At 37.6% G+C, this 27,830-nt stretch overlaps 2 protein-coding genes across 3 annotated transcripts in view; one reads left to right on the top strand and one right to left on the bottom strand.

The window, feature by feature from the left end:
* il16 (interleukin 16) overlaps positions 1 to 16,384 on the top strand; it is a 34,988-nt gene extending 18,604 nt beyond the window's left edge. The window contains exons 12-23 of one of the 2 annotated variants that reach the window (XM_079865299.1): positions 695 to 812; positions 1,731 to 1,863; positions 2,065 to 2,164; positions 3,418 to 3,926; positions 6,556 to 6,612; positions 6,915 to 7,011; positions 7,413 to 8,727; positions 9,740 to 9,926; positions 11,731 to 11,832; positions 13,995 to 14,241; positions 15,142 to 15,270; positions 15,557 to 16,384. In XM_079865299.1, coding sequence (XP_079721425.1) covers positions 695 to 812; positions 1,731 to 1,863; positions 2,065 to 2,164; positions 3,418 to 3,926; positions 6,556 to 6,612; positions 6,915 to 7,011; positions 7,413 to 8,727; positions 9,740 to 9,926; positions 11,731 to 11,832; positions 13,995 to 14,241; positions 15,142 to 15,270; positions 15,557 to 15,717 — 3,155 coding nt within the window. In that variant the 3' untranslated portion in view covers positions 15,718 to 16,384. The remainder of the gene's footprint in view (positions 1 to 694; positions 813 to 1,730; positions 1,864 to 2,064; positions 2,165 to 3,417; positions 3,927 to 6,555; positions 6,613 to 6,914; positions 7,012 to 7,412; positions 8,728 to 9,739; positions 9,927 to 11,730; positions 11,833 to 13,994; positions 14,242 to 15,141; positions 15,271 to 15,556) is intronic. The other variant, XM_079865300.1, reaches the window with a different exon arrangement.
* A 4,106-nt stretch (positions 16,385 to 20,490) lies between these two features.
* stard5 (StAR related lipid transfer domain containing 5) lies at positions 20,491 to 25,933 on the bottom strand. Its single transcript, XM_079865301.1, has 7 exons — positions 25,375 to 25,933; positions 25,239 to 25,288; positions 24,166 to 24,298; positions 23,614 to 23,731; positions 23,367 to 23,460; positions 22,054 to 23,215; positions 20,491 to 20,824 (listed from the first exon to the last, which is right to left on the bottom strand). The coding sequence occupies exons 1-6, from the start codon at positions 25,462 to 25,464 to the stop codon at positions 23,071 to 23,073; spliced, it is 630 nt and encodes a 209-aa protein (XP_079721427.1). The 5' UTR covers positions 25,465 to 25,933; the 3' UTR covers positions 20,491 to 20,824; positions 22,054 to 23,070.
* Positions 25,934 to 27,830: the final 1,897 nt, after the last annotated feature.

Genomic DNA, 27,830 nt, shown 5'->3' with positions numbered 1-27,830 from the left:
ATACATTAACTAATGTTAACTAATGAACTTTATTGTAAAGTGTTACCAACGAGTCCATATTTCATCTCCGGAAGCTGGGCTAAATGAGCAAGCACTGTTACTGCATTCCTGGCAGGGGGCCAGACCCTCAGTCACTTAACTTAAATGTTGTCTTAAAGGGATGGTTCAGGCAATAATGAAAGTTATGCCATCATGTTGTTCAAAACCTATTTGATTTTCTCTCCTATAATAGAAAAAAAGTTTTTTAAATATCCCACATGCTCCTTAAATTACACTGTCCAAAAAAAAAGTCTTCTGAAGCTGTGCACTTGCTTAAAGTCGGCATTAAACTGAAGTTGTAATAGTCTTTTTTTCCTTATTGTGATATTTATCTGAGCGAAAAGGGTTCTTGAACAGACAAAATGTCGGGCAGGACTTGATTTTGTCCACCAGGATTTGATTGAAGGGTTGTGGTTTGCTATTGGTCAATAAACGCGTCAGAGAAGAGATGTTGCTGCAAGAGGGAGGGGACATTATTTTTATTAAAGATTATGAGGGCACATGAATTGTCCAGTGATTTCATGGTAACTAAAAAATAAACCTACTATATACATTAGCCACCATTTTATTGTAACTGATTATGATGACTACAAAAGTCTGAGAAGAAAATGAACGTATGAGTATTTCTTAATGTGTATTTTCTGAATATGTCTAGAGATTGGCGTAGGTCTAGGCATTGGCTTGTGCTGTGTACCTTCAGCTGGCGGCTGCCCGGGAATCTTCATTCACACGCTGTCACCAGGATCAGTGGCACACATGGATGGACGATTAAGGTTTGAACCTGTCACATCTTTAAAAAGTAAAATTTTGCAAATAACATAAAATACATTAATATGAGATCTGAGACTCCAATGTTTCTGTTATATATTTCTTCATAGTTAATTAGAAAATCTGAATATACTGTACATTTTCAGCCTATCTAAAATTACACCGACCTCACCTGTAGGCAATATACTTAAATATTATTATGAGACAAATATTTTTTATGCACCCTTTCAAATAATCTTCTCCATTCACAAAAGTTTACTTCAGTTAAATGTTGGACAGATGTACTTAGCAAATTACAAATCCCAAAGTCCCCCCAATAAGTGTAAATGTACAGAAATTATAGTTGCGTATAATTGAGAAATGTATTGTTTTTGGTGACATAACCAACTGGGAAATACAGATCCATTGCCCAGTTGGTTATGTCACCAAAAACAATACATTTCTCAATACAAAGTGATTAAGTTCACTTACGTTTTGCTAATTTTATGGGATTGGACATAATGAAATTAAGTGGTGACAAAATGTTCAAGAACTCTGTTGCATTAGCGCATTTTAGCAAAATAATTTGAACAAGCAGCAAAAATCTTAAATTTTTTTTTGTTTTGTTTGTATATAGTAAAAATATGTTAATTTGATGTTTTGAGGCTACATAATGGTAGGCATGTTTCCACAATGTATTACTTTAAGATTAAGATGTATACTAAAAAAAGTAACTTTACTCAAAGTTGTGGTTCGGTACTGATCATTTTTGGTAAACCAAATTATACACTGCATATCATGTTATAAATGGCAACATTATTTTATTTTCATAAGTGTGGTTTCTAGAACGTTTTTAAAACTAACCAAACTGCAGCGCTGTGAATTGTTGTAATAATGTGTGTGGTTGCTGGGTTGTTAGTAAGTAGTATGTGAATGTTTGTCAGATGTGGCGATGAGATCATGGAGATCAATGACACAGTGGTTTGCAACATGACACTGAACGATGTGTACACGGTTCTGAGTCAGTGCAGCCCGGGCCCGGTTCAGATCATCATCAGTCGACACCCTGACCCAAAAGTAGGTTTACTTTCTCTTCAGGAGTATGACATAAGAGAGCATCATGTGCCCGATTTACTCGCATGTGTTAAGACAATTTACACTTCATTATGGCTGTGAGCAGTCAAACCTTCACATTATTGTTCATAAATTAGAAGTTGTCTGAGTGTGTGTTAAAATTTAAAGGCTATAAATCGCACGTGTTTCTCTGTGTTTATGAAGGTTTCTGAGCAGCAGCTCAATGATGCAATCGCTCAGGCGGTGGAGCACAGCAGACTGAGGAGAGACAGGAGTCAGTGGAGTATGGATGGATGTAACAGCAGTGAGTTATTGATCTTTTGTTTGCTCTGAAGGCCTATTTCACACAGTGATTTTACAGCATAATTGCAACTGTAACTGTGGCTCTGTACAGAACGTAAACTTATTTTGGGGTTACCACATTAACAACTTCCTTTATTAATGGCATTAAAAGTGTTATTGTGAGTGGGCATCAATCAAATGGATGATCATGAAATCTAATTAATACTGGGAGGATCACAATCACATTCAAATGATGCAGTAAGCCATTGCTGAGAAACACTGTTGAACACTTGTAGCCAATCAGCATTAGGGGGCGTGTCCACTCATGATGGGGGAGGAGAGAGAGTAAGCAAGAGGGAGATTTGAAGAATTTCTGTAGAAAGAGAGATGGCTGAGAGACATTACAAAAGAAGCCTAAGCGGGAAGGTCTGAAAACGGATGCCGAGGTTGCATTTTTCTTCTCCATATGCGAGTAATCTGGTTTTGCTATGTTTCACAGAACCATGAAATGCTGTTGTTGTAATGCTAGCTATAGTAGCAGGACAGTTTTGAGTGTCATTCTTTGTCTAGAGCTGGTGTGCTGCTGGCGACTAACAACCAAATATTGCTTGTATTTACTTACTTTATTCACTTTTTTTTTTAGCGATGCATTATTTTGCTTCGCTTCAGCTTTGATGAGACATCCACTTGTGCATTTTGGGGGCGGAGCAATGATATTTAAAATGTCAACAGTGTTTCTCAGAAATCGCTTGGAGAAGACCACCTCTTTCATTTACCTTTAAGAGGTTGTGCCTGGATTCACTTTTTTTGGAAAAATAAATCCTGTTTGTGTACTCACATGTGTGAGTTGGAAACTATTTTAGTTGTAAAGTTATGCTTTACTTAGAAGTAGGAAGCAGAGACTCTGGCTTAAAATCTTCAAATTGTTTCCTACATGACTTGCAGGGTTCCAGCGGTCATGGGAAACTTGAAAATGTTAAGGAAATTTTCAAAGTAAAAAACAAAATCATGAAAATAAGTCATATCTTAAAAAGGCATGGATATTTCTATAGTGAATATTTTACAATAAATATAAAATGTCAAATATAAATGCAAAATCTATATATACAATGGGCCTTCGAAAGGTATAGTGATGATTCTCTGGGACCCCGGTTGTCAAAGTCTCAGGCGTGCACCCATGTCTGCTTTGTACTTTGTACAAAATGAACTGTCCATGGTGACTCTTCTGCAAAGAAGATAGGCAGTTGGTTTAGACATGTCTGTATCTGATCTCAGGTCTGAGGAGATCAGAACCCTGTTCGCACAGCAGACAGAAGTGTATCCGCTGTCTGGACAGGAGCGGTAGTCATCTGGCCTGTAGACGAGCACAGAAACCCATGATCCGATCATGCAGTGAGGGCGCCTACAGCCAGCGCTGTACACCAGCCAGCGTCACCACTCAATCCTTCCTACAACCGGAGCACGTCACCAGAGTACAGAGCATGGACGTCTCTTTAACAACCAACAGTGAAACTTCACTTAATAACACACTTTCTCCAAACTCGTTCACTGATGATGACTATAACATTCCCTATAAATGTCCAGTAAATTTCATTGGACAACAAACATTAGATGTGCATACAGGTGGGGTGAGAAATTCTAAGCCAGGACCAACAAACCAGACACGGAGGTACTGCAGACGACAGGAAGTCAGCAGTCAGGAAGCGCTGACTGAATCGAGCGGCTCTAGTCGAGGTTCTCCAGTAAAAGAGGAAGATCTGCTGCCTTCTCAAAGCAATTGCCAGGTATGGCTATATACTGTACACGTTTATGAAATGCACTATATTCTAATGAGCAAAAACTTTTTTGGTCAATTAAAATGTTTAGTTCTTTGTTTTATCTTCCTTGTGTAGGGTTTCACATCATTTCATATCATGTCAGTGATGTTATGTCCAATAAATTAATCAAATACAGGATTTAAATCTACAATTTGGATTGTATTTCTGTTGCTTTTTTTGCTCTCTGTCAAAGAGACTATTCACAAGTAGGCGTTTTTCACAGTGAGATTGTTGCATTGCCCATAAATGGTAGTTGAGTATTGTAAGTCAAGACATGATTGGCTTGACTTCAACACTTGCCTTATTGTCAAATTCTTCACAAGTCTTGCATATGAAAATCTTGCACCATCATTGTGCATGCGAATAGCTGTAATGCTACGGCCCTTATAGGGAAAAATACCATTACCTTTTTTTTCTTATAGTGTGCCTTGTCTCATCTGTGAAAAACAGAAATGTGTCAAAATTAACAAGACGATTTTAAGTAAAAGCATGGCCAGTGATTTAAGAAAGTGTACCAGTCATAAACAATTTTTACCCGCCATGAAATTGTTTTTGCAAAAACAAGCAATAATGACACCTACATTTTAGATACCAGTGAAAATACACAATTCTCTATTCCAATATACCACAGCTAAAAGTACTAGCAATAAATTTAAAACACTGTTAAAGACAAGTAATCAGTCAGTAATAAAATAAGAGCAAATAATCAAATTACAAGCAAAAACACAAATAAATACAAGATTACAAATATATGTATAAATAAAATGAAATGTAATAAACAGTGCTTTTCAGATTGTTTAGGTAGGTCTGACAGAAGTTTTCAAGTACATACATGTAATAAAGTAAGCAAATGTAAAATAACTGCATAGTCTCCACTGTATGAATTAAACATCCTTATTAATTAATGTTAAAGTTACAAAAGTTATTTAGTCAAGAGCATTAAAGGAGAAGTTCACTTTTAAAATGAAAATTCTGTCATCATATACTCACCCTCATGTTGTTTCAAAGCTGTATGAATTTCTTTCTTCTGCTGAACAGAAAGGAAGATATTTAGAAGAATATCAGTAACCAGACAGTTTTTGGGTCCCAATGACTTCCATAGTATATTTTTTTCCTACTATGGAAGTCGTTGGGACCCAAAAACTGTCTGGTTACTGATATTCTTCTAAATATCTTCCTTTCTGTTCAGCATAAGAAAGAAATTCATACAGCTTTGAAACAACATGAGGGTGAGTATATGATGACAGAATTTTCATTTTAAAAGTGAACTTCTCCTTTAAGTTATTTTTTCCTTGTCCTTTATTTGATTAACATTAAAAACACAGACAGCAGCAGGAATATTAGGCTGTTGTCACTTTAAGACCAAATACAAAGATCTAATATACTGATACTGATACACATGCCGTTTACTTTCTCAACTGTTTACGCTCACTTAAGACATAACAGATTATGTTTATCAGGACCCCAACAGGAAGTAAATAAGACATTACATTTTAAAACTCTTAAAGGAACACGCCGACTTTTTGGGACTTAAGCTTATTCACAGAGTTAGATAAGTCCATACATACCCTTCTCATCCTCCGTGCGACAAAATAATGCCAACATTTTCCTATTTACATGTTGTGATTTGTATAGTCACAGCATGTACAAATAACAAGGTCACATGAGACACAGCCATCTTCTAACCGTATACATACTGGGAACTATATTCTCAGAAGGCGAAGCACTGCTTCTTGGGCGGAGTGATTTGCTCGCAGCACCTGAGAAGCCCAGTGGTGAGGAGCAGAGAGTTTGCACAGAGTTGGAGTAAATCACTCCGCAAAAGAAGCAGTGCTTCGCCTTCCTGAGAATATAGTTCCCAGTATGTTTACGGTTAGAAGATGGCTGTCTCTTGTGACCTTGTTATTTGTACACGCTTTGACTATACAAATCACAACATGTAAATAGGAAAATGTTGGCGTCATTTTGTCACTTATTGGGAGCAGTAGGCTAGTTGGAGCCGTTAACCTCCAGTCTTTGTGCTAAGCTAGGCTAGCAGAGGGTGCGTCAGACAGAGTTACGGCACGCACGGAGATGAGAAGGGTATGTATGGACTTATCTAACTCTGGGGGATACGGTCAATAAGCTAAAGTCCCAAAAAGTCAGCGTGTTCCTTTAAAGGTGCACCCGGTCAACAGTGTTAGATTTTCCGTTATCAATGCCACTGTAGAAATGCATTATTTGATTAATTTAGTTTAATTTATTCTACAAACAAAAGTGTACCATAACAGGGGTTTAACCATATAAAAAAAGCAGTATTTATTTGGTCAGACTACGCTGAATGTTTACACATCATCATTTGTCATACCAGAGGATCATTAAAATAAAATAGTCAAATGTTAATTAAAAGTGAGAAAAAAAATTACAAATGGGGACCAGTCGCAGCATCTAAAACATGGACTTACAACAATTTTATAAATATATGTCCTTTATATAAATATTTCCTTCACAAATAAATACATTTAACCTTAAATAGACCTATATATTTTACAGTGACTCATTATTTAAAATATTTTATTGCCTTACAGTCTTTTATTGTCTCTCCACATGCATCTAGTTTTTCTGCAGTCTATACAGGGCTTTGAGAAAGATCTCAAGGCTTCTGTTTAAAAATGTACGTAGAAAATCATGCTACCTCTTTTTGGACATGTCAGTGTTTGATGACAGTGTGAAAATGAATTTGTGTGCACTTCATACTAAAATCTTATTTGCACAATAGTGCATCTTTTTGTTACAGGAATCGTAATGCTTGAGCGTTTTGCATGGGGCATGGCTCTTGTGTGTGTACTGTGTACATGCCTGTGTTTCTGTTTGCAACAGTGATGCATGATGAAATGATACTGAATGCATTTCTACACCTTTTCACATTTTTTTTAAGACTTAAACTCAGCCAGCCATTTCCTGTTTTTGTGACAGGAAGTGGTTGAACACGCAGAAGTCGGAACTAAAGCATCTGCCTGTATCTCCGAGCCTAAAAGGGACTCAACACACAGAGGGGACAGACAGCACAAAGGTATGTTAATCAGAAATACACCTTCTACTGGTTAATATTCAGTTTAAAAATAGCAATATGTCATGCAGGTTGCAAAACTTTCACATAGACATTTACTTTGTATTATTCTGATATCTGGTTTTCAAGAAACGTACAGTATGTTGAGACTTTTCATTTCCTAATTCAGCTGTAATAGTAATAGTAAATTTCAGTGTCCTAATAACAATATTTTTATAAAACAAAGTAGCAGTTTTTTTTTTACATGTACAGTATATTATAGCTGTTCTGTTTTTAAATGAAAATAGAACAGTTATTGTGACAATTATTGGATGCGTGGCAGCACGCGAGTTAGTTCTCACTTTGAACTTCTCTGTTCTGCAGCTGAGTAAAGGGAAATACATGTGAAAACTATTATGTTACAGGTCCAGAGTCCCCATCTCAAGTGTGTAGTCCGAGTAAGAGGGTCGGTCTGAGACGTCAGGCTCATTTGGAGGTCAGTACAGATCAACCACTTGACCCCTGGGTAAAGCTGACCGAAAGTCCAGAGAACCAGTCATTCTGCTCCAAAACCATGAGTGACCATAATGGAGATGCTGAAGTTAACAGCACTGCTTCTGAAACCACAAACATCACCTCAGACTCCAAATATGAACAACCTCCCAATGTTAAAAAAGGGCCCCCGGTGGCTCCAAAGTCTGCAAGAGTACGTCAAAGCATGAAGAGCATTAAATCTGGGAAACCGATAACAGAGGCTTTGAAGCACCCAGATAACAGGAGCCACGATACTGGCAGAACCTTTGGGATTAGTCTGAGGGCTGCTTCATCAGGAGCCAATTTGTCAATCAGACAGAAGATCAGCTCGTTTGAGACTTTCTCAAGTGCTGATGGAGCCGAAAGGCCGAACAGGCGACTGGCCCCAACAGCATCTCTTCCTCCAATGGAGAAGACAGCTAAAACCTCATCTGCAGACTACAGCAATGCAGAGAGAACCAAAGTTAACACAAACAACTTGCACAATAATGATAACTGCCAGTCGACACCAACAATTTCAGCCACCACCCAGCCTGCAGAGGAAGAAGAGCAAACAGCTTCCCTCAGTTCAGATATCATTTCAGTGCCCCATCCTGCAGAGGAAGAAAAACAATCAACTTTTCATGATTCAGAGCCCTGTAAGCCAATCACTGTTGAGGAACCTGCTCTGGACTCAAAAGAGCTTCCACCTGCTGCTGAGAATGAGCAAGAACCCCTACCTTCTCAAGAGGATTCAACCCCACCTTCTCAAGAGGATTCACCCCCACCTTCTCAAGAGGATTCACCCCCACCTTCTCAAGAAGATTCACCCCCTCCTTCTCAAGAGGATTCACCCCCTTCAAGCCACGTACCAAGAAGATCTAGCAGCTCAAAAGAGGGTATTGGAGAAAAACCAGAAGGTGCTGGAACTCATACGGTGAGCTTGAGGACCCGAAGTCTACCCCTCAGTCCTTCTTCAGATACCCCCACCTCAAGTGGCTTAGAAGGGGAGAGCCTGGGGATAATCTTGTCCTTCAGCAACCAGGTGTCCAATGCTCTGATGCGATCCATGCAATCCCTGCCGCAGTCCCCTTGCATTCGGACTGGGAACCCTTGGAGCGCCCCACCTGGATCCCCTCTTCATAACCCAATAGAAGAAGACTCTTCTGCCGAAAACCCCCCACCTTCACAAGCACTAGAAAACAGTGAGAGGGGTTTCTCTGTAAGGTATGTATCTTATCCAAACATATTACTGTATCTCTGAAAACAATGTAGGACAAATGCATTCAGAAGATGAAAGCGTTTGTGGTACAAATACTCGATGCAGTGTTTTGTTGGCTGATGGTAAGGAATAAGATCACTTGCTGGGACTGAAGCCAACAATGTTAACTTCTTTCAAGTTGAGAACTGGCTGTACGATAAAGGCATTGCAGAGTTTTGAATGATTCGGGAGTCTGTTTTAAATGAAACGAGAAGAGGAAATGCAGCTCAGTTGAGTTAGTCACAAACAACAAACCCTTTCATGCTAATGTCTTGTAAACTCTCGCACTAGTCCTTATCACTGTAAGAAGGGGGAAAAAAAATACTTTCCTGTCATGCATGTTTGACCTAAAATAGTTTATAGATAAATGTGGTGAGATATTAGCTAATTGGCCGCAACATTTGCAAGTGAAACCTAAAATTAGTCTGTAGTTTGAAGAAGTCTAAGGCAGTAGAACAGGGGAGTCCAATCCTGCTATTGGAAGGTCTCTGTCTGGCAGAGTTTAGCTTCAACTATAATTAAACACATCTAATCTAACTAATCTACAGCAGCAGGGTAGTGTCCAAATTTTCAGTATTCCTAAAACATAGGCCAAAAGTAGCTGGGTGACCTACTACTTCCAGCGATATTTTGAATTGTGCATATGATGGACACTTTACTATCCCATGAGGCCACGGGAGAGAATTTGTAAATGGCAGTGAAGCGCAACTGACTCTGGTTGTAACTCTGTAACCAACATAGTCTCAGCCATGTCTCAAATTGAGTTTGAGCCAACCATACTCCATGAGGACTACCTTCCTACAGACTTCAGTTTCAACACACAAGTAATCCTGAACACCTTTATTAGCTGGTTCAGGTGTGTTTGATTATGGTTAGAGCTAAACTCTGTGGGATGGCAGTCCTTCAGGAGCGTGAGCTGGGTTGGCTACCCCTGCTCTAAATCACTTTCAAACAAGCTCATTTATATCTGGTCTACAGCTTGGCTGAACTGAGAGAGCGTACCATCGAGAGAGGGGAGGAGTGCGAGAAGGAGGAACGGAAACCCGAACGACCGCTCACTTCAGCCTCGGCCCTCTGTGCCCAATCGATGCTCTCGGCCCTTCCTCAACAGGAGATTCAGCGGATGATTCAGGAAGTCAAGGATCTGGATGAAGACACGCTAAGGGTGGGTTTAGCTTTGGTTTAATAATCATTGGAGCAATACAACAAAGTACATGCTGTCGGCTATTGCCTGGCATAGATTAGTTTCATATCCTGCTATGCAAACCTGAATATGTATGAGAGGTGTGACAGATTAACAATCAGTTCTCTATAAAGAAACAGCATACTGAAGGTGCTATTAAAGTTCAGTGAGCTTTCTTTTGTGTTTTGCTATATTCTAAAGCTCACTTGCTAACAGGGTTGAAAAAAAAAAAAAAACATCATACAACTCTTAGTCAAGAGTGTGACTTCCTGACCATGGCAGTGTTGCAATGTTCCTCTGGGGTGCATTTTGCTGCACTGTTTTGCATTTATGACTGTTTCCTTGATCAATAGTCAAACTAATATGTCTAAATTCCTTCATGATAATTGTGGAATTTAAAAGTGATATGCACTCAAAACCTTCACATGCCCTTAGACATAATGTGCTTTAGTAGTGTAGGAGTGAAATGCAGAAGAGGAAGTGTTGATATTTTGCAGAAATTTCTTGAAAGCATGCCAGGTTTTTCTGTTGGCTGTAAAAATAAGGAAACAATCCTATAAACTGTTTAAGATGAGTGATTGGCTGTAATAGTCTGCAGGACTGGATTACTTACCCACTGCCTTGAATCAAAAAAGCTTGTTGATTTCACTTGTTTCCTGTGGTGTGACAAATTATTATTTTGTGAAGTATTCCAGTCTCTTACCTGATATTATGTGATAAAAACTGCATGCACAATAGTTTTCATACAATTTGAAAAATTATTATTAGAAAAAATATGTTTTAAGATGGAGTTTAACAGGATAGCTTCAAGGCTAACTATTAGCATACGACCCTCTAGTCCCTTGATGTAATTTGTATTATGTAAATAAGCTCAAAACACCAATCAAATGTTAGATCCACCCAAATAGTGTTACACAGCAGGACTGTTAAAATGAACCTTTAATGATCAAAAATACTAGTTCTTGAGAGTATGAGAGGTAAAACAAGATTGAACCCCCTGTTCAGATTTGCATATGTTTCCCCACAATACAGGACGCAAAAAGCAGTATGTTAAAGGAGTAGTATGTTTGATTATGCAATTTTATAAAACAGGAGGTGAACATGAATACCCGCATTAACTGATACTTCCGTGGAGATTAAATTGTGTATTGTATCTGATAGACACTTTACTATCCCATAAGGCCATGAGAGAAGAGTCGTCTCATCATTGATGAGGAACAGCGATGAGGCTGACATAATCAGTACACAAATTTGGATGCAGCTCTGGGATATTTGGCTCAAATCCCAAGACAAATTCAGTAGGTGTGCCTTGAAATTAGGCTTTGAATTTGAGGACACTTATGATTCATATGGCTGCTAATATAAATTTGTATCCCATTTAGACCAGTGTCATCATTTGTGAGACAGTGCCAGATGCTTATGAGATTTTGACAAAATAACTATTCATGAGATTATTTTGTGCTATTCAACATTAGGAACATACTAGGGAAGGCTATATCTCAATCTCTCTCTCTCTCTCTCTCTCTCCCAAAACTGCATGATGTAATAGAGTGGGAACATGATCCAGCCCACCTGGAAATCATCAATGAGGCAGCTGTTCTTTACAAAGCGATAAACCCGTGTTTTCAAATGCAGATTGTTCTCTGGCATGTTCTAGAAAAACTGCTATGCTAAATGCATTTGAGTACTAACATTCAGCTTACTATACAGCTACAGGTACAAAGGGTTTTTAAACCACAAAATACTCTATAAACAAGGCTGATTTGTATTTCTTGATGTCCATTAGCAACTGGAAGGCATCCAGGTTGTGATTCTACATAAAGAAGAAGGAGCTGGCTTGGGTTTCAGCATTGCTGGTGGTATTGATCTGGAGAACAAAGCAACTACAGTGAGTGACGGCTCCAAATCTCCATAAACCACACACCACAGCTCATCTACTTCACCTTTCAACAAGAAACACAGCCTATTGAATGTTGTCATCATTTCCACACACTCATGTCGTTCAGACCCTGAAACACAAAAGAGGACCTTAGGCAGAATGTCCAAGCTTCAAATCTAATTCATGCTTCTGCTCAATTAAAAATGGCACATTTGTGGCAGGGTTGACATCACAATAATCGTCCCTTCTCTCGTAGCTTTCAAATGTCATGTTTTTCATATATGTTTGCACACGAAATTTGCTATCTTTGCCAGAAGGGATGATTTTTAGAACAGAAACGACTTAAATTTGGGTCTGTTCCTCACACAAAGCTATCACATGTCTTTAATCTCGGCAGTGAATCATCCAATTTTGTTCAAAAACTTGGACATTCTTGTACATGTGGAAGCAAAAGAAAAAATACTAGGTCAAAATGACATGAGGATGAGTAAATGATGACAAAGTTTAACTATTTCTTTAAGAGATACACTACTGATACATTACATTAACACATTTAGAATACGCTTTTATCAAAAGCAATAATCCAGATTTTTATTTTTTTGCAGTTTTCATTTTCATCATTGATAATAAGTATAATCAATAATCAGTAAATCAGCATAATCAAATGATTTCTGAAGGATCATGTGACACTGAAAATTCAACTTTGCAACAAATATTCAAATAGCCTACTGTATTATTGATACAAAAAAAATGCAGCCTTAGCGAACATAGGAAACTTATTTCAAAAACATGAAATATTTGTCCTTGTTACATATGTTACATGTACTTACCATAGTAATAACAGTTAATTATGCATAATTACATGCAACTAACCCTCAACCAAACCCTAATCCTAGCCTAACCCTATGTAGTTACTTAACTTTACTCAGTACGTAAATGTTTAATTACACTGTAACAATGACACCTTAAAATAAAGTGTAACCAAATATTTTTATTGATAACAAACTTATGAACGGCGTTGTATCTTATAGGATACTATGAAAAAGATAGGTCGCAATTATTTTTATTCTGTGGTGGAAACAAGCTTCCATAGGATACAGTTCCAAACCAGTGGTTCCACTTTAGCTGTAAATGCAAAAGCTAGAAAATGAATAGAGATGCACCGATTGATCGGCTGGTGACCGGAATTGGCCGATTTTCACGTGATCGGCCGTGACCGGCGACCGGCCGGTCAGTCTGACAAATGCCGATTTTATGCCGGTCAAATGCACTTGGGCGCCGCATGATTAACATCGCGCAACATCAGCATCACACGTGCACACGGAACACACATGTAGAAAACCTCGTGAATTATGTCCGTTCAGACCGCAAGCGCGTATTTTTTTTCGGCGTGCATGTTAATCAATGAGTGCATTCGGGCAGGAGCAGCGCGTGAGCGTCAAGCAGGAGCGTCGCGAGCAGTGAATCGCGTGTTTCGGCGCCGAGTCTATTTGCTGCACTGCTCACGCTCAATTAAAGGGAAAGCACACTTTTGATGGACAAAATAGCCTAAATAGGGTTTCACAAAAAAGTGCCCAAAATGCACAGAATTTGCGTGTTTTAACAAGAACTGGAGTAGGCTATGTCAGAAAAGAAAACGAAGACTAATATTTATAGAAAATGTACCCATTTAAACTTGTTTTATTATTCAGTTTGTAAGTGATTGCAATAGGCCTGTGTGTGTGTGTGCTTGCCTTTGAGAAATATCTTTATACTGCAAGGCTATATTTATTTTATTTTTTATTTATATATTATTTTATTGCCATTCCCTGTTTTCATACAGATGTTTAGTTTGCTAAATACATATATAAAAAAATTATTGGATATTGAATGTGACAAGGAAATGTTTCTTCCATAACATTGCACTTTAGATGTGTGTGAACTATGCAAATTGTAAAATGTTCTATTACAGAAAAGATATAAAATAAATATTTGTGTGTGCTGTAAAGTGGTTAGAAAAAATGAAATCGGAATCGGCTAAAATCGGTATCGGCAGGTCAAACTTAATGAAAAATCGGAAATCGGAATCGGCCCATAAAATTGTAATCGGTGCATCTCTAAAAATGAATATTTTACAGTATTTTAAATAGTCATTTTATTCACTGTATATGTATCAAATCATGTACCTTCAGGTTCACAGGGTGTTTCCCAGTGGCCTGGCTGCTCAGGAGGGCACCATTGAAAGAGGAGATGAGGTGTTGTCCATTAACGGTCAAACGCTAAAAAACGTCACGCACAGCGATGCCACGGCGATACTCAGGCAAGCCCGCACCATGAAGCAGGCTGTGGTGGTGGTGTCCAAGAACAAAGAAGCAGATGAAAAGGGAAGCGCTAACGCTAATGAGTCTAGCAGCAGCGGGGCAGAAAGCAGCGTCACAGGTGGGCCAACATTACTGACGATGGCAGTAACACTTTTGTCAACACTTAAAGGGATGGTTCGGCCAAAAATGAAAATGTATTTACTCACCCTCAAGTTGTTCCAAACCTGTATGAACTTCTTTCTTCTGCTGAACACAAGAGAAGATATTTTGAATAATATAAGTATCCAAACAGTTGATGGGCCCCATTGACTTCCATAATAGGAAAAAAAAATACTATGGAAGTCAATGAGGTACATCAAGTGTTCGGTTACCAACATTCTTTAAAATATCTTCTTTTGTGTTCAGCAGAAGAAAAAAACTCATACAGGTTTGGAACAACTTGAGGGTGAGAAAATGATGACAGAATTTTCATTTTTGGGTGAATATCCCTTTAATAGGGCATAAAAGGGATACAGAAATATGTTACAAGAGCTACATGATGTGTAATAAAAAAATAAGACTTAAGTCAAATAAAAAGCCCTATTTGAACTGGTCTAGTTTTCCCTAAGGCAATGAATTCATGTTTCACAGATGTACTAATTCTGTCCATATTCAACACGTCAGATGTTCTTGCACAACTTTAGAAGAAAGAAGAGATTTTTTGTTGTTGTTGTAGAATTTTAGACTTGAATGGAAAATATTTTTTTCAAAATGCTTCTAAATTTCTTGTGCCACCTGGTGGGCCTTCATTCTCGATTTCGACCTTTTTTTGACCATTTTTTTGTGTACAGTAACAGTTGGTGTAAAAACTGACTAATAATGATAATCAAACAAATCACATTTCAGTGGGTTTCATGATGTATCTAAATGTTCCATGTTAATATTTGCTACTCATTTAGAAAATTACTCCAAATAGTTAAGACTAACATACTGCAAAAATATGTGTACATTCATTCAATGATTTAAAAATGTCTCTTAGGGGACGATGGAGGTGAGGCTATAACAGTCGAGCTGGAGAAGAACGCGGGTGGAGTTGGATTCAGTCTTGAGGGAGGAAAAGGCTCCATTAATGGAGACAGACCACTAACCGTCAACAGAATATTTACAGGTGAGACTGACTGAATCTTTATGCAAAACTCGCTCCAATATCTTACATTCATGATGACAAATCATGGACAAATCATGAATCATGGTAAAATGTGTTAAATGGCCTCGTAAATACTGCAGTCTTACTGGTAGCTGAAATCAAAATAACAAAATATTTAATAAACCAGCATGCCAATGACAGTGTTTCTATTCCGCATAAATCTCTCGCGCTTTCTGTTAAGTTTTCTGATTTCATATGAGCCTGCAGTAACATAAGTCATAAATACATACTGTCTTTTCTCTGGCAGGAAGTGACGCTGAGCAAAAGGGGCTGAAGTCTGGTGATGAGGTACTGCAGATACAGGACTCGTCTCTGCAGGGTCTCACACGCTTTGAGGCCTGGACATTCATCAAAGGTCTGAACGACGGGCCGTTTACACTCGTCATTAAGAGAAAAAGATGCGAGTAGAGCTAAACTCCGTTCAAAAGCACTTATAAAAACCCAAAAGAAAAAAACAGAACACATACTGGACTGCCGATTTTGAATCAACATTAAATTATGCAAAAACGTTATTTCAAGCCTTGAGGAAATGCCTCCAATTTTTTCCCAGTTGTTTCGACCAATGAGTTTAGTCTATTTTTCTTAACAGAGATTGCAATCCAAAACAGCAATTTCTAACCAATTAAGTATTTTAGATTTGAGCAAGAAACATGCATTCACTATAAACATTCACATGACTTTTTAGGATCTTTCTTACCCTCCCCACTCTCACGAGTTTCACAATTGAAAAATTCCCTTATATTTCCAGGTTTTCCAAGACTGGGAAACTTGCTGGGATCATTCAGTTGCGTTTATTGCTCCATTTAGCCATTTATGCATTTTGACAGTTGTATGACTTTCATATCTTGTATGACGTGCATGATGTGCTTCACTGCATGATGTGGTACTACATGATCAGGAAAGTTTGAGTCTTATAGCACATCACTGTGCTGGAGTTGTACTGTTTCACTGTCACGATCAGGGATTCATAAAAAAGATTCTTGTCAAGTCTGCCTGTTTTGATGCAATGATTTGCACAAGCCTGTAAATATACACTTTAAGATATCACATTATATTTCTACACAATTTCACCAAAGCCGAATGTAAAGAACGTGCCATGAAGCGATTGAGGCACAATGTTTTCAAGAGAAAAACAAATGGACTAAGTATTAAGTATAATTTCAATAATCATTTTTTGTTTGCTTTGTCAAACGCTGCCCCTAACAGCACATCACTCTTGTTTTTCATCAAATGCAGAAATAATAAATACATTCATTTGATAATAAAAAAAAAAAAAAAAATCTATTATTTTCTAACAGATTCCACCTTTGTCTTGTTAGTTAGGTATTTTTGGTTTCCCTTTAAAAGAAAAGCCTTAATATATTGAAATGGTGTCAGAACAAAGATGTTTTAAATGTAATTACTTGCTAAGGTTTGTAATGTCCAAATAAAGTATGATATAAATGATAAACGAGGTCATCAATCATTTTTAATATCGAAAACAGAATCAAACAATGGGTTTGACAAAGTGCAATTTCTTTTGTTTTTGCTTCTTCTTTTTGGGTATTAACAAACAGTACACAGATGTCCCATAGTGCAACTACACTGAGCAAAAACAAAGAAAAACATGTTTGAGATCAACAGGAAATGACATTTGACACAACTTGAATGCATATTTCAGGGTCTTATAATGTGTGATTCATCATTGCATGTTATTAGAAAGAAAACAACCCGTATCACTTTTAATTTAGCGTCCAATTCTCACTATTAACTAGTTGCTTATTAGCATGCATGTTACTAGTATATTGGCTGTTATTATTACTTATGCAGAATAAGGCATAAATATGTGCTTTATGAGCATATACAAAATTCCTTTAATCCTACCCAATTCCTTACTACCTTACTAACTATTAATAAGCATTAATTAGGAGTTTATTGAGGCAAAAGTTGTAGTTCGTGAGAATTGGACCCTAAATTAAAGTGTGACCAAAAAAATCTTGACAAAACTTGCTCCGCCTCTAAAATGACAATTATCTGCCAGCATTCTGGTTTGTCCCCCCCACTTTTCACGATCCATTCCAATCATTTCCAGATGGATAAAATCAATTGCCTCCAATCAAAATGTTATATTCAAAATACTGTATGTCAGCTTACACAGAAGTAAAACGGTTTGCGAAACAACATTCCATGTCGACTTCAACAAAATGAAAAACCCTCGCTTGACAGTGGAGAGAATTGACATGATTCCTAACAGAACGTGAATCTGTGTTTTATTAAAGGGGTCATATGATGCTATTTTCAAAGATTGTTATTTTGTGCAATGGTGTAATGTGTGAACATGCTTTAAATGTTAAAAAAATACATCATTTTTCTCATACTGTACATTATTGTAGCTCCTCTTTGCCCAGTCTTTCTAAAACGCGTTGAATTCTACAAAACCCCTCCAACTGAAAAGCGCAGTGTGCTCTGATTGGCCAGCTGATCCAGTGCAAATTGTGATTGGCCGAACACCTCAAGCGTGTGTCAGAAATGTAGCGGCCCTTACCACAATCGCAAGCTTCAGCTTCCAAAGCAATTATAACTAGTTAATAATGTCGTCAGTTTTACCATATCAGTCGGATTCTGAAAATGCAGAAGACCAAGCTGAACGATCGGGACCAACTTTGTAAGCGTGACTTCAGCAGAATGTTTCACAGTGTAAGTTTTTCATTTGAAACTCTTTTTTTTTCAGATACGATGTTATAACCTTGTACTCTCCCACTGCACACACACAAACCGTTTGGGCTGTATGGTTCTGGAACAGTGTTGTAAATAAATCTTAACCACTGATTCCTAATTGCGTCCAACTTTCGCATAGAAACAAACAGCGTCTCCCCACGACATGGCGCCGGCATTATGCGAAAATTTCCACATAGTGACGTATGTGAGGGATAATCCGATCGAGCCGGTTTAGCTAGGTTGAATACATCTTTTTGTGGAAGACTTTGAGCTTTGTAACTTTGCAGATCTTATACATGCACATAAAACAGCTACATATCATTAAAGAAAACCGAAAACATTAAAATGCATCGTTATGACCCCTTTAAAATATATAGATAACTTTGCACAATACTACTGAAGGCAAGCACCTTGCAAAACAGATGTGTCCCCAAAATAATCCTAAAATGCACTAGAGAATTTTGCTCATTTACAGCATATAAAAATAAAAAAGCACAGAACACATCTCCAGGCCATGAGCATGCGTTCACAGTCATTTCAATGATGGCATATAGGCATAAAAACACAAAGTACCGATTGGCTAAGACATGTGTCAGGATGGACAATCGTGCAGCTGGACACAAAACGGGCAAACGGTAATTAAAGAGATAATAGTCAACAAACTAGACATACAATACACTCTGTTCTCTCTGAGGTCAGTCATATCTGTGACATACATAGCATTAAACAGTACTTTTGTCCATGTGCAGTTTAGACAGATTACAAGCAGAAATGCAAAGCCAAAATGGGATTCATTTCTCCTAATATGGGGGGAAAAAAAATATTTTTTTCCATGCTTTTTTGGAATGTTTTAAAAGGCTTGGGCAAAATCCTGAATTGTCTCTGAATTTAAGAATTCCTTCGAAAATCCTTTCGATTTAGGAGCGAGAATTTGAATTGAACTGGCCATACCCCACATGATTTAAAAGAATAAATTTAAATTTGAATTCAAATGACAAGAAGTGATTAACATGCAAAGTCATTTAACACAGTCAAACAACAGCAGAATTCATTAGTCTAACACAACAACAAAATGTAGACCTTGGGGAAAATGAGAGCATTCTGGGTCATTCCACCAAGGTCCATCAAATGTGTACAGTAAATTAATATTATTATTGCAGCTAATTTATAAAATATGTATTATTTTACATGCATACATATATATAGTATACATATATTTATAGAGGGCTGGGTATCGTTAATTTTTTTCTGATATACAGTAGTCAACATTTGAAGTGGATCAAAACCTTTCATCAAAGTTATACATGAATTTTGAACAATACCCATTCTTGTCTTAGGACAACTTTGATGAGCTTTTTTGATCCACCTCAAATGTTGACTACTGATATAGATACCTTGATTTCGATACTGGTTCCTGAATGATACTTTTTTCGATACCTATTTTATAAAATAATTTTTAACAAGATTACATTACATATTACCTAAAAAAAAGTTTTGGTTTTATTTTTTCAATTTGTTTACTTTTTTTACAGACTCAAAGACTCATATAGGCCACTGGGGGGCGGAATATATGCCTTGCGCTCAAGCGCACGCATAAAGCCTGCCGCAAAGCACTGGCAAAAGTAGCCTAATGATTATGAATGTGTCTGGAAAAAAGACATTTCAATTGTTTATTAATGGTGTTTTCAGAGTCAGTGTTGGCTGCAAAGATGAAGTTGACGTTTCTGACTCGTCATCACCGCAGTATAGTGAACATGTGTGAGCCTATAGAGAGAAATGCACCATTCATTTGGATTATTATCATGTAGCCTATAAGCTGAGTTTCGGTTAATTTATGTGACGCCCTTCAGTTCATCTTGTAGTCGAAGACGAAGCAACTTTCTGCTCTTAAGTTTATTCCGTGCACTGTCAATTGCTTCATCAGATTTGTCGTGTTGCCGGTGTTGTGCTGAATTTCGACTGCCTGCCAAATTATTACCCCCCTCGTTGAAGTCGCAACCTGATTGATTGCCTAATCTTAACCCTGCCCCTAATCCTAACCCCTCCCCCACACCTAATCTTAAACCAAGCCAATACTAAGGGGGTAATAATTTGGTGGGGGTCAGAAATTGGCATAACACTGGTCTTGGCAGCAAATATCTTGTCGCAAATATTGCATCGCGCGCTGTTGGCATCGAGCCTTGTGAAATGTAACCACACTTTTGACTTTTTACATCTATTGTGGTTGGGACACTACAGCCTCACGTGTCGTCTCTGGGTGTACCTGGCGTAAACTAATGTTTTCCTTGATGCTTTGCCACAGCCAATAATGCTGCATGCTTATTGGCTCACTGATGTTGACGAGATTAACCTCTTAGGTATCGAAATTTGGTACCCAACGACAAGACATTTTTTGATACTCGATGGTATCGAGGCAATTCGGTCATTGGCTAAAAAGTATTGAACTTGATACCCTGCCCTATATATATACACACACACACATTTCATTTGAAATTTTATTCAGGTAATTGTCAAATTCCATGAATTCGAATTTGAACTCTGCATCTTGTTCTCTACCTCAATTCAAATTCAGGAAATCTTTTGGAATTTTATTCATTTTTAATTACTCTTGATTCCACTCATCCATTAGCATTTCCCAATTGTCTCAATGGCAGTTGCTCGGCTGGCTGGCACAGAACACGGATACTTTTGAATGGCCATCAATAAAGAAAAACGCTTTATACTGGTTACAGAATCACCAGCAGGGGCTAATGGGGTCATGCTAACCAACTAAACCTTGAGCCTTTGCTTTGCTTTTTTTAATCATCATATCACAGGGCTCCAGACTGCGACCAAATGGTCGCATTTTGCGACCAAAATTTGAGAGTGTGCGACTAAATTTTACATCCAGTCGCACATGTGCGACCAGTAAATTTCATCTCGTTCATAGTGGGCGACAACCGACGTCGCGTCTGCGATGCTTTGTTTACGACATCACGACAAGAAGACTAGCATGTTTAATTTTTTAACGGTCCTCCATGAAGGGTTCCGAGTGAATGAGTGTGTGTGTGCGCGCGAGTGAATGAGTGTGTGTGTGTGTGCGCCCGCGCGCGAGTGAGTGAGTGAGCGAGCGAGCGAGCGAGAGAGAGTGAGAGAGTGTGTGCGCGAGTGAGTGAGTGAGTGAGTGTGTGTGTGCGTGCGTGCGTGCGTGCGTTAGTCTATGTGCGTGTATGTGAGTGAGTGCGTGTGTACATGTGCGAGTGAATATGTGTGTGAGACGGCTCGAGATGACTGGTCGTAAAGCAATGTGTAGTCTGACAATGTTTCTTGTCCAGGTCATGACAAGATTTTTAGGAGTCGAAATCGTGTAATCTGATACATTGACTATAGTAACAGACAAAAACATTGCGTATTCTGAACCAGGCATAACTATAACTATGGTATACTGTGGTTATGAAAGTAGCCTACACATCTTTTTACAGCACTTCAAAACTATATCCTATTAAAATGGTTTTTTTTTAATGTGTCGACCAAAACATTTTTGTTCATCCTTTAAAGATTGTCTCTATTTATAAAACTGAAAGTTTCAAGAAGTAGGAAAACTCACACTTATTCTTATTTTTTTTAAAAAGAAGACTAAATTACCATTGTAAACATAGCTGCTGAGGGCGCTTATTGGCTATTTTCACTCCCTAATATCTATTTTGTCACTCATTTTGCTTTTGAAATAATATTAAGACATTATGAAGGATAATAATTAAATTTAACTTTATCTATACACCTCAAATTTAGCTCAGTGCTTTGTCATCCCACAGTGCTACCAAATACTTGTAGAACTTAGAGCCGCGGCCCTCAGATGTTAGTCTGGAGCCCTGTGATCTTAAAATAAAACTGCACCATAATTTCTGTACGATTAATCTATTTATTATCAAAGCATTTGTCTGTAATAGTTATTTAGGGGGAAAATGTGAAGGTGTGCCCCTAAATTTTCTGCTTGCGCTCCTAAAATTTTAAGTCAGGGGCTACAGCGCTCCTAATAAAAAAAGTTAGTCTGGAGCCCTGTATCACAACATCCCTCATTCGGGCCTTCTTTTGTCAGTCTCAAACATACAGTACACAATCTCAGTTATGCTAACCGAGAACAGCAGCAAATGCAGTTCTTCAAATGAAATGTCTGAAGATACTAGTCGGTCCGTAAACATTGAATTGCAAAATCAATTTATGCGCAATAATATCACTATTCAAATATAGAAATACTGGGTTTCAGACTTGTGATTTAAATGTCAAACTCAAGCATCCATCAAGAGCTCAATTATTCAAATAAAAATGCAATCTTTAAACTCAGACAACTGACATCAAATATTTGACTGAAATTCTAAAAACAGCTTATTAAAAGAAGGCTTTGTTCCAAAAACTAGCGAACTGCCTATTTAGGCCAGACATCAAAGGCGAGCTCCTGACAGCAGTTTCAAAAAGTAAGCAGCAACCTTATGTTGCCTTCTAAGATAGCTCCATCTAAAGCAGCGTTGCATGTTACTGCACATGTTAATGCTGAGCTTTATTGATATCAATTGTGAGTCGAGTCTCTCTTTTGTTTCATGTAGCACTATTTGTATGACACACACAAATCAGTAGCTTAGCAGAAACTATGTTTACTAGGTTATTTTAGGCCATTTATGAATGAAATTATTTTCAAATTTATCATAACGCTACATTATGGAATCACACCATTCCCCTGAAACAAACTGACTGATAAAATGTCATTTGAACGCACTGCACGTCACTTTGGATAAAAGCATCTGCCAAATGCATATGTGTAAATGTCTGTTTTTTGCCATAGTTCCTCATTTGAATCACTAGTTTTCAGAATTTATGAAAAAACATGGTAAAGAAAATGTTCCAGTTTTCGATACCTATAAAACGGTCTGTTCAAGTGTTTGGACACGGTACTGTAGCTGCTGGAAGAATCAGGAATAAGGTCATTTCACTTCCCACCTAAAGCTTGATTGAATGCAAGGTGTGTCAAATTATCAAAATATTCACATTTATGATTAAAGGGGGATATTTTCTAGAAAGTGTCAGGAGCTATTTCATCGATTTTACAGCTTTGGTCAGGTTGCTGTAAAACTCCACCATACTGGTGGGGAAAAATGAATCGACAACTGAACGAGGAAGTAAACCTCCAAGATCAGTCTGGAAAAAGCTGAACAGCTGCGTTTTGCCTGGTTCCCTACAGAGAAAAAAAAAAGGTATACTTAATCTTTTTTACGCTACTGAAAAATTTGAATGCCATTTTGTCACCATCTGCTGTCTTGTATTTGAATTACATCAACCCAAGATGCTTGCGTTGAATGGCATGCTTATCTTTCTGAGAAACTTACCCAGGAACTGGAACACAAAAACAACCACACGGGTGGTTGAAGCCTCTGACATAGCCGGGTTGAGGAGGGCAGTTTGGATGGCTTACGTTGGTAGCTAGAAAACAATGAAAATGTGATTATCAATAACAGCATTATTAAGATAGATACCAAATCTTATGTCAATGGAAAACATTATGCCATTCAAAACAAGTTTCTGAGATTCTGCATGAAAATAGAGTCAGATTCAAATCCAATTAAAGGAGCATACCGTTTGATGACACTGTGCCATCCTCATAGCGTTTAATGGAAATGACATCAACAAAATCTCTAGGCGATATAATGCCCATAGCAGCCGAGGGCGTGACGGTTCGGCAGATCAAAACATCCTAGGCAATGAAAAAGAAAAGATTTAGAAAGGTATAAATCTGCCGTTGTACGCATCAAATCATTGAAATGCCATGTGCATCAAAAAACATCTCAATGGAAATTAGAAACAAGGCTTATTAAAGGAGAAGTTTCACTAGCGTCACAAAATGAAATGGAAAAAAACTAATAACGACTGTTTTCAAACAGGTATCCCAGACATTGATCAGACAAACTCACGCCATTGGTTGAGCCAATGTTGCTTTCGGGCTGGTTTGTAAACTCAAACAAATAGATTGATGTTTTAAAAGCGCCATAGAACCGTTGAAAGTGTTTTAACATAAAAAGTACAAGCATGACCTTTAACAATCCAAGTAAGAATACAGAAATAGCTGAAAGGAGGAACCAGTCAGATTGAACTCAATAATCTGCTTTCATATATTTGTGTTCATCTTACCGCTGACACCTGCTCAAGCAGCTCAAACTTTTTTATATTTGAATCCCATTTTACACGAAGTCCATTGATTTCAGGTTTCAGGCAGTCCCACACTTTCTCTGGACTGCCATTGACAATCCCCTCCCCTTTATACCTGAGAAACCCAAAGAACACACAATCACTGCTCATGCATACTGGACAAAGGTTAATGTCACTGCAGTCATGTTTGCACATGATGTCGACAGTATGTGAATGCTGCAAAAAGATATCATAAAATATAAAGATTATAATGTAAATGTAGATAAAAAGCAAATGTAAATGCAAAGAAAAACTATGTATAGCGCAGTGATATGCACTATACATGATGTTTATTATTACAATATTACACATTTTGACCTACAAATGTACAGTTTTTTAAAGATCGCACAACACTGTTTTTGATATTGCGACATGATGGAAATTACAGCAATTCTTTAATAAAAATAAAAATGTGTACACTAGTGCAACTGATGGGAAGATGGGAAGTTTTCTGAGAAGGGGACAAGCCTAAAATAATGAAATTCTGGTGAACCTAATGTTTCACTTTCTTGGGAAAATGTAATTGAAGAACAACAATGAAAGAGAATTAAAGCTTTGTTGACAAATTTAAAACGGTTTACATAAAAATATAAAAATAAAAGAATAAAAAAAGGAATCATGGCAAATATTTCAAAACGTTTAAGGCCACAATCATATCTTTAAGTTCTTCAGGAAACATAGATGTTTCCTTTTCTACAAATCCAAGAAGTCAATAATGACCCTAATAGAAGACTAAAATCTAGTGATAATACTAAGTAAATATTTGCCAAGTGAAATACTTTCTGAGATCTGAGAATAACTAAAGCAATGCATATTCAACATGTTGAAACTCTTTATGATCATTTTTTTAATGCCTGATAATGGGCATTGATCTCATTCTCAGACTAAATTATGTCCAATTTAGTGAGTGCACAATATAATATGTAACAGGGTTGCCACTAACTAGAACACGAGCAGTCAGCACATATGACGTCACGATGACCAAGATCATGTAATGCACAATATTTTATACTTACACATATCCCGCGAATTCACAAGAGGGTCTCCAACACACCACAACATCATTCTAGAAAAAAACAAAACACGTTTGTTTAAAGACAAACCACTGCTAAACATGGCACAAAAAAAAAGACACTTCTGTTTAATACTTACAGTTTTCTTGCATGTTTTCCATCCGGACTCGTCTTTTTTGTAGCTCAAAAGACGATCCTCCACTGATCTGGCCGTGTGCATATAATCCATGACGATGGACAGTGTATAGTTTTATGTGATATTTTATTGGCTTGTCCTCTAACAGCACATGTATTCAAAGCAAAGCGTTCGCGAGCGACCGGCAGCAACCTTCTACTGTAATAGCGTAGATTACACAATTTACCTTCGATTCTTCCGAGATCTTCGTTCAATTCATTCAATATCCATAAACTAACAGTGGCTACAGTTAAATCCGCCAGTTTCTGGTATAACATACAGATGTTTTCAGTTCATTCATTAGTTTCAGATGATAAGGGTGACTGTCATCTTGATTGAGCGGCTGCGACAGATAATAATCAATACAGTTCTAGAGATGAAAGGAACGCTTCAATTACACATGCGCGATCAAAATAATAAAAAGAGATTCAATTAACCCGTCTAATGACACGAAATCATCATAATTTTAAAAAGGCTACTTCCTTAGTCCTGGAGATCGTCAGACAAATGTTGCATTCTGGGAACTGGAGTTTTCTCTCTCGATCCTGTTATACACTACAGTAAACACGACTCGCTATTTAAATAATACATATTCAAATATTATAAATTTAAGTGAATATGAGGCAGTTTAAATTAATTACACTACTTCGGTTTGAGCAGATGTTAAACATTTTTTCATTCTGATCTATAATATAGAGTGAAGTATTACCAATGATTTTGATAAACGTTTTGCAGTATTTTATATCAAAACATTAAATTCATTATAACCGTTAATAAAGTTACAGAAATCAGAATACTCCAAAAGGTGGCTAAAAATGAACTTTATGTTGACAACCGCATCTGAAATAATTTTGAAAATGAGTGATCAGTGGTTAATTGTGCCTGAATGTGAGAAAATGTTTCATTGTCCTTCTGGAAGTAGCCTACTTCCTTGTATTACAACACAAGCATATTCATAACCCTCCTGGACGCAAATATGGATTGACGTGATGCTTTTTTTGTTGTTGCACATATCCTACTTTATGCCAAGACTGTAACCACATGTTCAGGATTGTAAATAAAATAGTTCAGAAATGTAATAATTTATAAACTGGCTATTGAAAAACTTGCACACGCAACCTCTTAATCTGAATATTGATATTCAAAGTGATATTCAAACGTATCAAGGCCACAACTCTCGCAGAGATTGAGGGGGGAAGTGTTCAATAAGGGCTTTTCATTGGCTGACTCTAAATGTTTTCATTTAGTACACACACCCGATCTTGAATTCATGGTTACAGCCTTGAAATGGAAAGTGGAGTCCACAAATGTCCAAACAATGTAATTTTTATATCAGATTTAATGAAAATCTACAGATACATGCAAAGTACACTTATACAGTTTGGTCATTTATTTGTGCTTTACTTTACATGGCAAATTGCAACTTTTATAGGATAAACCTGTAGGCATTTCACTGAATTAATGGCTGTTTCAAAACCTAGTAAGCTGCCTTGCTGTCTGCCACCTACATAAGCAGCTGCCTAGTAATGAGGGATCCGAACTACAACGAAACCTCATAAATGACTGATATGGAACCAAGGGCGTAGATTTGGTTTGAACATTGGGGGGGGGTTGAAGTTTGGGTCTGCATATTTTTCATGTGATCATGGTATAAATATTGGGGGGGTTGTAATGCATAGATTTAAATATGGGGGGGGGGGGGGGGGGGGGGTTATCTCCCCCCAACCCCCAACCCCCCCCCCCCCCCATTAATGAAATGCACTATAATTTATAGTAACAATTTCTCTCAACTCCATACATCACCTTGGATTTATGCTGTTTCAGACAGTTGGAGTTTCCCATTTGGGATACCATACTATACCATACAGAGTTTTAGCCATACTGTGTTCAAGACAACTCACAACTCAGAATTGACTTAAAATAACCAGTGGAACATCACTTAAGTTGCTGGTATCTTGGAAACGATGCTTTTCAATGAAGTTGAGGGTTGATCGATCTGCTCTGAATTAGTGCAAGCAAAGTTCCAGTACTTATTATCAAGTAGGAGGCGGGAGATTTGAGTAATGCAGGGACGACATTTTTGTAGGCCAAAACCCAGAAACAATTGAACATTTTTGCACTTCCATTTCCATAAACCTGAAGTCAATGGGTTTTTGGTTAATTGCCTAAAATGAAATGAAGAGGTTTTCATGTTCAAATGCATCAGTAAAACCCACTTGTGATTTTTTAAAGCTTTTACTTGTCTTGAAAAAGGCGGTTGCTAACAAGTGGCTAAATTGGACTACAGAGGTTGTCGTCATCATACCAAACAGGTAAACTCATTTTCTCACTAGTCCACTTCCATAGCCTTGTTGTGTTTGTAATCGAGCACTTGCGAACTATTATAACAAACTTTCATAGAAAATTGTTGGAAATTTCTC

Source organism: Squalius cephalus, assembly GCF_949319135.1.
Source record: "Squalius cephalus genome assembly, chromosome: 3".
Classification (NCBI taxonomy): domain Eukaryota; kingdom Metazoa; phylum Chordata; class Actinopteri; order Cypriniformes; family Leuciscidae; genus Squalius; species Squalius cephalus.
Note: the sequence above shows the minus strand (reverse complement) of the source record. Positions and strands in the feature narration are given on the sequence as shown.

Bases quoted from the DNA above. Each gene is read 5' to 3' on its own strand.
- stard5 (XM_079865301.1), bottom strand. From the start codon at position 25,464: ATGGATTATATGCACACGGCCAGATCAGTGGAGGATCGTCTTTTGAGC. The intron at 25,289-25,374 runs GTAAGTATTAAA...GTTTTTTTCTAG, and splicing joins GGAAAACATGCAAGAAAACT to AATGATGTTGTGGTGTGTTG. The intron at 23,732-24,165 runs GTAAGATGAACA...TTCATTGCCTAG, and splicing joins TGCTTGAGCAGGTGTCAGCG to GATGTTTTGATCTGCCGAAC.